General features: G+C 34.9%; 1 protein-coding gene across 1 annotated transcript in view; it reads right to left on the bottom strand.

Moving 5' to 3' along the window:
- The window catches only part of IQUB (IQ motif and ubiquitin domain containing), a 60795-nt gene that overhangs the window by 13358 nt on the left and 37952 nt on the right, over positions 1–9485 (bottom strand). The window contains exons 7-9 of the mRNA XM_004386553.1: positions 7480–7514; positions 4250–4420; positions 1841–2017 (exon numbers count right to left, since the gene is read on the bottom strand). Of these exons, the coding sequence (XP_004386610.1) occupies positions 1841–2017; positions 4250–4420; positions 7480–7514 (383 nt within the window). The remainder of the gene's footprint in view (positions 1–1840; positions 2018–4249; positions 4421–7479; positions 7515–9485) is intronic.

Below are 9485 nucleotides of genomic sequence, written 5' to 3'. Positions count from 1 at the left end.
CATAATTTTAAAATATACATATATATATATAACATTTATAATAGCACCAAAAATATGAAATACCTATGTATAAAAGTAACAAACTATGTGCAGGATTTATAGGTTGAAAACTACAAAACACTGATGAAAGAAATCAAAGAGATATACCATGTGTATAGATTGGAAGACTCAACATTGTTAATATGTCAATTATCCTAAACCTAATTTACAGAGGAAATACAATCCTAATCCGAAATTCCAGCAGGATTTTTGTACATATTGACAAGCTGGTTCTAAAATTAATATGGAAAGGTAATGGAACTAAAAGAATCCAACAAATTTTGAAAAAGAAGAACAAAGTTGAAGGATGCATAACACCCAATTTTGACTTACTATAAACATACAATAAGCACAACAGTGTGGTATTGGTGAAAGAATAGGCTTGAATAGAATAAAGAGCACGGAAATAAACCCTTGCAAATATAGTCAACTGATTTTGACAAAGGCAATATCCATGAAGAGAGAATATTTTCAACAAATTGTGGTAGAAAAATTGGAAAACCATATGCATAAAAAATGAACCCAGACACAGACTTTACACGTTCCACAAAAATTGACTGTAAATGGATAACAGACCTAAATATAAAATGCAAAACTATAAAATTTCTAGGAGAAAATGTGGCCTTGGGTTTCCTGAGTTTTTAGATACAACACCAAAAACATAATCCATGAAAGAAAATATTAACAAAGTGAAACCACATTAAAATTAAAAACTTTTGCTCTGAGAAAAATCACTGTTACAAGAATAAAAAGACAAGTCATCAACTGGGAAAAATATTTATAAATCATATTTCGAATAAATAACTTCTAACCAAAATACACAAAATACTCTTAAAACTTAACAATAAGCAAACAAACAACCCAGTTAAAAAATGGGCAAAAGATCTGAACAGATACCTCACCAAAGAAGATACACAGATGACAAGTAAGCATATAAAAAGATGTTCAACATCATTTGAACAATAATGAGATACCAGTACATACCTATTAGAATCATTAAAATCCTAAAAACTGACAGTGTCAATTGCTGGTGAGGCTATGGAGCAACAAAAACTCTCAGTCATTGCTGGCGGGAATATAAAATGGTACAGTCACTTTGGAAGACAGTTTAGCAGTTTCTTACAAAGCTAAACATAGTGTTACCATACAATCCAGCCACTGAGCTCCAAGGTACATATCCAACTGATCTGAAATCTTATGCCTACATAAAAACAAGAATGTTGAAAGTAGCTATATTTATAATCACCAGAAACTGGAAGCAACTAATGTGTCCTTTAATAGGAGACTGTATACACAAACTGTAGCACATCATACAATGGAACACTACTCAGCAATTTAAAAAAAGAGCTGGAACTGGGACAATACAAGGAGGAGGGGTGCAAAGAGAGAGGAGGGGCCCGAAGGAGAAGTGTTTTTCAGTTTAAAGGCTAATTCTGCATGCATCATTTGACTTACTCTCTTCCAAATCCTTGGGAAATATAAGTTATTATTATCTGATTAGAAGGAACAGTGCATGCAAAAGCATGGAGGTGTGAGAGATCATGATGCATTCAACATAACGCAATATTCAATTGGAAATTTGGTTCAGAGCTTAGGAAAGAATTCAAGGTTGGAAATATAGACACAGAAGTTAAATGAACAGTTTATTGACATAAAAAATAATCAAAGGAGATTTCACCAATAAGATGGTCTTCCACATGGATCCCAAGTAAAGTGTTACAGCAAAATTGGAATATACTTCAATTTACAGTTTGACATCTTAAGATTCTGAGAAAGGAATACAGGAAAGAAAGTAGAGTACCTTAAGGTGTCTTGCAACTTCAGGATTAAACAGAGGTGTTTTGATATAATGAAGAAAGAGTGTTGTAATTCTTTTTCTGAGTCCTTCTAGATTATGACATTTGACTCCTCTCATCATAAGGTCAACCTCTCTGTCAATCAATTCTAGAATTTCCTGAGTCAGTTTACATTCATGTTCCTATAAAAAACACAAAAAATAGTCAGTACAGACTTTTTTAAATTACTAAGTAAGTTTTCAAAATTACTACCCGAAACAAACCAAAAACCAGATTACAAAAGAAATGAGACATTGCTGGTAGGAGTATAAATTGGTACAATTAATTTGGAAAAAATGTTGGTATTATCTAGTGAAGGTGAGGATATGCATAAATCTGTGAATTAGTAATTCTGCTCTTACATGCCTTAGAGAAATGTTCATTTACAGACATTGTTCACAGTAGCCAAAAATTAGAAACAACCAAATATCAATAAATAAATTGGTTGGATAAATAGCTTATGGCTTAATCATACAAAGGAGTAGTATCTGATATATGGAAATAAACGAACTACAGCTATATACAAAAACGAGCTTGAATCTTACAAATTAATGTTGACCAAAAGAAGCAAGGCACAAAATAATATATATAGTAGAATTCCATTTAAATAAAATCTCAACAATAAGCAATACTAACCCGTATTATTTAGAGATGTATATAGAGGTAGTAAAACTATAAAGAAAAAATCAAGGAAATGACTACCATAAAAGATAGTATGGGAGCTACTTCTAGGGGAGGAGAGGGAGGATGGTGATTGGGAAGGGACCAGGGGGATATCGGATGTGTTGGTAATATCCTATTTTGGGGTCTGGGTGGTGGTTACATAGTTGTTGGCTGCATAATATTTATTAAACTGTACATATATATTATATGCATTTTTCTGCATGTTTATGTTCGTTCAAAACAACTCTTTAATAAAGTAATGGAAATGAGTGTGGTTGAGTGAGAAAGCTCCCTCTAAGAGTTAAGTAAATAAGGCAGAAGTATTTAACAGCAGTAAAATAGAAGTAAGTTCCTCCACCTGCTCAGAGAAGAACTGGAAGATACAACTCAGGCCCCCAAAATAGGGCAATAGCAACATTTCCAGTGACCCCCTCGTCCCTTCCCAATCACAATCCCCTCTCTCTTCCCATGGAAGTAACTCCCATACTGGTGTTTATGGTAGTCATTTTCTTGATTTTTTTTTTAGTTTCACTACCTCTGTATACATCTCTAAATAATATGGTTTAGTATTGCTTATTGTTGAGATTTTATTTAAATGGAATTATACTGTATGTATGATTTTGTGCCTTTTTCCTTGAATTATGGAGTCAGAGATAAAGTCAGTAACTGTGGAATAACGCTCTTCTATACTTTTTAATAAACACTTGGCAAAGCTGATACAAGAGCTGCTCCCAAAACTTATTACACGAAACAAGTGGATCCAAGCAGCAGTAAGTATAGTGGATGCTGTCATGTGCTGCCCAGATCACCCTCTCTAGGCCTGAAGCACTCATTTCCCCACTCCTGGTACGTTGTTTGCTGACAACTCTTAACCGTGTCCCTCTCTGAGAACTGCTCTCTCAGAAGATAGATACCTCATCCAAGGCCACACCTCCTTCCAAAGGCAGTCGGCATCCAATAAATGGTTAATGTGGGGACTAAAAGGCCTGGCCCCCTTGCCTCAATTTAGGACGACTCTGTAGGGCCTTCCCAGTTTCATTTCAGAGAGAGATTGGCTGAAGCCATTGTTGAGACTCCCTGTAATTTAATTTCTCATCTGCCCAATCCTTCCTTCTCCACTCCCTTACGAGAGTTACTCCAGAAAGCACTCTCCAGCAAACTTCCTGCACACAAACCCCCATCTCAGAGTCTGTTTCTCAGGAAACTTGACCTGCAACATCCACTGATTTCATCTTCATTAAAAGCAGATTAAAAATGCAGAAATCAATAACTGATGAGGGAAAAAAGATTAAAATACTTACACTGATGTTTCTTTTAAACTGCTAAAATAATTTTTTCATTGAAAAAGGACAAAACACGCAGACAATAATTGCTGTTTTATTGAACTAAGTTAAGTATTAATCTCATGCTATATATTTGTATTCATTACACAGATAAGGATATATTTATATTTAAAATATGCTTTGTGCTGTGTTTTCATTTATTATGCATCATATAGTTTCAGAACTTTTACATAAATATTAATGCATAAACTATATCCCCCCAATTTATACCGAAAAAAATTCAGTCACTAACGACATTAAAATTTGTAAATATAAACATTAATAATCTTTATAATCACTTAATGTAAGATACTTTGCTTTATATTAGTATTCACTTAATGTTTTATTGCTAGTGAGCTGAGCTCCAAAACTAAGAGAGCGCTAACGTACCTTCACAGTGTGTTTAAGCGTTAAGAGTACATCCAGCCTCTCATCTTGAGAGATATTTTTCAGCATAATGCATTTATAGATGTTCTGCAGTTCTCTGGCTCTGATGGTGAACTGTGTATCCATCTCAATTATTTTGCCAAAAGGTGTTCTCCATACCTTTGGAGCTGAGCACTTAAAAACAATATTAGGTTTATAATTATCAATTAAAGGCTAAAAAATAATTTTGTTTATTCTAGTAAAAGTTTACCTAAATATCATGTTAATGAGTAAAAATATGTGCCTTTATGAATAAAAGTATCACAAAAATTTAATAAATTGGAGAATCTGTAGACATGCAAAAGTAAAACCTTTTAGAAAAAAAATATGAGAGAGAGCTGTTTGATCTGTAGAAGGATAAACACCGATTCAGGATTTTGTACTAATTTGTATTAACTGGTATGTTGAATGGCTTGATGAGTATATAGAATAATTCATTGCCCCCATGGAAGGAAGTGTGCTATTTAGAATGGTATTAAAAATTATATGCCTGATTGAATTATATTCAGAGAGTGTACGAGTGTGCCTTGACCATGCCTTGCTAATTAAAGACAACTTGGGCAGCAATTGTGATAATCCTCAATATGTTAGACCTAAAGATATAACAAAAAGGGACTCCATGGATTATGGTTTGATTTCCTATAAAAATAAATCTATAGTAAACTCATAATTCTTCACAAAGCAAATGTCCACAGTGAAACAGCTACATTTAGCTATCTTAGCAGTGCTGTGGTTCTTGCCTTCCTGATGATGGCTAAGATTCTCACTTTCTCTTTCTAAATCTGGCATGGTAGCTCCCAACCTAGCCCACCTCCTGAACTGTGGGTCACAGATGGAGCTGGCTGGCCTTGAAGCTCATCTGGAGACTCCCAGGCCAAGAATTCAGAGGCAGACTTAGGAACACAAGCACAATCGTTAATGATGGTAAGTCTGTACTTGCCACGGATTCTCTTATATCATGCCAAGCCTTTAAGAGAAGATGTGTCACCTAGAAATTTCACAGTGAAAACTTACTGTTTGCTCTTCTACTTTAGGGTATATAGCTGCTCAGTTTCTTTCTTTGGTTATAATTTAACAGAAACAAGACTATGCTGATCACATTATTAACTTTTCAGAAGTTGGAAGTTATTTGTTCGCTGATGGTTAAGTGCTTTTGGGACCTGTAGCCCAATTTATGTCACGTTTCCAACTATTTAAATCTGAGATTTGATATAATTTAAAGTTTAAATAGAATCCCTTTGCATTGGAATGCAGAATAGCCAAATAGACACATAATATAGGAGTTCCTTGGTGGTGCAAAGAATTAAGAGCTTGGCTACTAACAAAAAGGTTGGCAGTTCAAATCCACCCAGAGGTGCCTCAGATGAAACACCTGGTATTCTACTTCCTTAAGGTCATAGCCATTGAAAAATACCCATACGCAGTTCTGTTCTGAAACACGTGGGGTCTCCATGAGTTGGAATTGACTCGATGGTTTTTTGGTTTAGAATGACAGTATTATGAGGAATTTTTGATTTACAGCATCAATTTACCTTTACTTTTTTACGCTTACTATTAGCTAAATTACATAGAAAACCACAAATCTATCTCTTTAAAACAACTATAAAAATAATGGCACCATTTTCTAATCAAATCAAAAATGAATGCAGTTCAGAACTAGGAACCTTCATAAGAAACTTTAGATTCTCATTTCTTTTAATCCAGTAAATGTGAAGCTGCATCTCTACAATTAATTTATATTATTAGAGAATAAATCTAATATTAAATAATGTATTGTTAATTAGTGGAGTGATATAATTAAGTAAAACTGATTAAGGATTGTAAAAAAGAAAATAGATCAATAATAAAGTTTTTATCGTTTAATTATTATTACTTAGGAATAAAAAAGTTACTGTTTCAAATGGATACAGGCTCATCTTGGGTTAGTCTCAGAGTGTTACTGAAGTTTAATGCTTGTTTCAAAGCTCTTTCAAAAAGTTTTAAGGAATAGGCAATCTTAACCTCAGATGTCACTTTAAGGACTAAGGTGTGCCTGACCCAAGCCATGGTGTTTTCAATCACCTCATATGCATGCAAAAGCTGGACAATGAATAAGGAAGACCAAAGAAGAATTGATGCATTTGAATGACGGTGTTGGTGAAGAATATTGAATATACCATATACTGCCAGAAGAATGAATAAATCTGTCTTGGAAGAAGTACAGCCAGCGTGCTCCTTAGAATGAGGATGGCGAGATTTCATCTCACATATTTTGGATGTTATCAAGAGGGAACAGAACCTGGAGAAGGACATCATGCTTGGTAAAGTAGAGGGTAAGCAAAAAAGATGAAGACCCTCAATGAGATGGACTGACACAGGGGCTGCCACCAATGGGCTCAAACATAGCAACGATTGTGAGGATGGCGCTGGACCGGGCAATGTGTTTCATTCTGTCGTACACAGGGTCACTATGAGTCGGAACCAACGCAATGGCATCTAACAACAACAGGCTAAGTTCCACAATGCAATTCTAAAGTCTAACTACTGTCTCAATCACTGCATGCAGTTTTCCTCAGGGTGGACTTATTAAATGTAATTTTGTTTATTCCAGTAATAGGGGCAATATCTTTTATTCTGCCTGTGGTAACTTATCTCATTTGTAATAATCCAAGTAATAACCTCTTTATTAAATACCTACTTCATCTACTTCGCATTTTTTTAGCTGATGAATTGAATTAACTCTACCTTCCCTCTAAGTTTTTAGCCCCATCCTAATAAGATACAATACAGTAATATTTTGGATTTTTTCAAATAGTCTTTATAAGATACAGTAATATTTTAGATTTTTCAAAATATATTATACATCCAAATCCTTCCCATCCTTCCATTTTGAACTTACTCTACATTTTCATAAATATTCCTTTAACTACTATGTTTGAACCAATGATATAATTTGTATATGAAATCCTATTTCACTTGTAAAGAAAAACACAAGTAAGCAGTGTCTCTTATTTTATTTACTCAGTCCAATGAAATTTGGATCCAAGTCGTTCTATAAATGTTTTATGTGTGTCAATTCTATTCCTCCCAAAATATTTTAATAAATAAATCTCTCATGGAGCTCTTCTGTGTATCTCACAGCGTCTACAGTGCTCATTCATTCATTTAACAAATATTTACTGAGTATTTACTACATATTAGTGTATACGACGTACCGCGTACACAAAATGTTGTTCTAATTTGAAGAGGTCTCAAATGTAAAGATAAGAAAAAAGTAATTAAAATAAAAGGTGCTTATGCTTGATGATTGCGGGTTGCTATGAAGCACTGAGGAGGGCTAACCAAGCTTAGAGTGGTGGAAAGAAAATAGTATCTAAGAGGAAACAGGAGAATAACTAGCAGCTAGCCAGATGGAAGAGCCCTGGTGGTACGGTGGTTAAGAGCTTGGCTGCTAACCAAAAGGTTCGACTCCACCAGCTGCTCCCTGGAAACCCTATGGGAGACAGCAACAGGAGTCACATTAAAGGGAACGAAGTGATACAATCAAAGGACCCTAGATTTGAAGTTCCAGTCCCGAGGACTGAGACTGAGAAGATGTAAAAATATGTTCGGCAAAGCTGTTTTCATACTAGCATGTTTTGCTGCTGACGCTGATAACTTGGTCTTCAGGTCTAGGCTGCTTTGATTTCAGGCTTTAAGATACTTTTTACCCTGATGCAGGAGAATATCAAGTTTGCTTATTTCTCTTTCCTATTTCCCGTTTCTTTGAGTGCTCTGGCTGCAATAAGAGATGTACAACAATCATGCTCTTAAACTGCTTCAGAGAACAGGAGCGCAATTAATTCCATTTAGCTGCCAACAAATGAGACAGCGCAGACTCTGGAGGAGAGAAACAGAAGAACAGCAGGAAGACACATTTCAGGGAAGGGAAGGTGGAGCAATAACAAAAACCTTGTGAGCAGCGGCTTCCACAAGAGAGAAGAGATGACTACACTGTGAGAGGAGGCCTTTTCTCCCTCCTAAATTAATTCTCAAGTCCCTAAAGGCACAAATTAGGAATAACTTTAACCCCCTAAAAGCTACTGGGTGGTGATCAACTTTTCTTTTACACAGCGAAGGGCTTTTGTTCTACCATAGAGGACAGCCCTGCGTAATGCGGTGCTCAGAAAAGAGGTGAGAGTCGGTTCCATTTTTCTATTCCATTAGCTGTTGGCCACCTGAGTATGGAGGAAAAAACATTTAAATGACACAGCTAACATGGACTGCAGTTTTTAAAGCCTGTGATTGTGAGAAGTGGTACACGAATCAAAGAGAATCAAACAAATAAATGGCCTTGAATCTGGGGAAAACCTCCTACAGAGATTCAAACAGTCTCTTTACACAGTTTCGGTCAAGAGCCCCCAAGATAGATTAGAAACTGGCTGATGATCTTTCATTCAAATTTCTTGGCCTGAAGTCTTTACTTGTTAGCCTGTGAGTTTTTAACATATGATGACCTGGGGAAGTCAACGTCTGATGTGCTAAAATTACAAATTATCTAACCAATGCTTCTAAAAAATCTGCACATAAACCCTTTTATTAAGAATGAGAGCTGAGTATAGAATCCATAGTCACTGATTTGCTCAGTGCCTTGATTAGACTGATTTGAATCATCATTCAGTACTATGTTCAATGTAAGAAGATAAAAAATCAAAAACTGTCTCCATAAATCCTATAGTATTTGACTCGATGAAATTAAACTAAAACCAAAACTAAAATTTTACTCTCTAAAGTTATTCCCAAATTAAGAAAAAATAAATATTTCTCTATACATATCTACAGGTTACAGTGCTTGATGTGGCTCTTAATATCTGTGTTAGGACTCTGATAGTTTTGACATTTGAAAAATATCTGACCTTGTCTGGCTTCAGGGATGAATTATGAGTTATTTTTTCTTAGCAATATAAAAAAATTTCTAGAATAATAAGTTACTACAATCAAATTATCTGAAATCAACACATTTAATGGACCCTCCTAAATATTAGAGACAATGCTTAGCATGGTGGGTGGGGCATAAAGAAGAACAGCTATTGTATTTACAACAGAACACTAACTATAAAATCTATCTTAATTGTTTTTTATGATGCTTAGTATGGCATCATATATGCTTAGTATACAAAACGATGATTAAAAATGATCTTGTATTAGAGTAATAACAGATTTTAACATTTGCCATAACTTG

Source organism: Trichechus manatus, unplaced genomic scaffold (assembly GCF_000243295.1).
Source record: "Trichechus manatus latirostris isolate Lorelei unplaced genomic scaffold, TriManLat1.0 scaffold00167, whole genome shotgun sequence".
NCBI lineage: Eukaryota > Metazoa > Chordata > Mammalia > Sirenia > Trichechidae > Trichechus > Trichechus manatus.
Note: the sequence above shows the minus strand (reverse complement) of the source record. Positions and strands in the feature narration are given on the sequence as shown.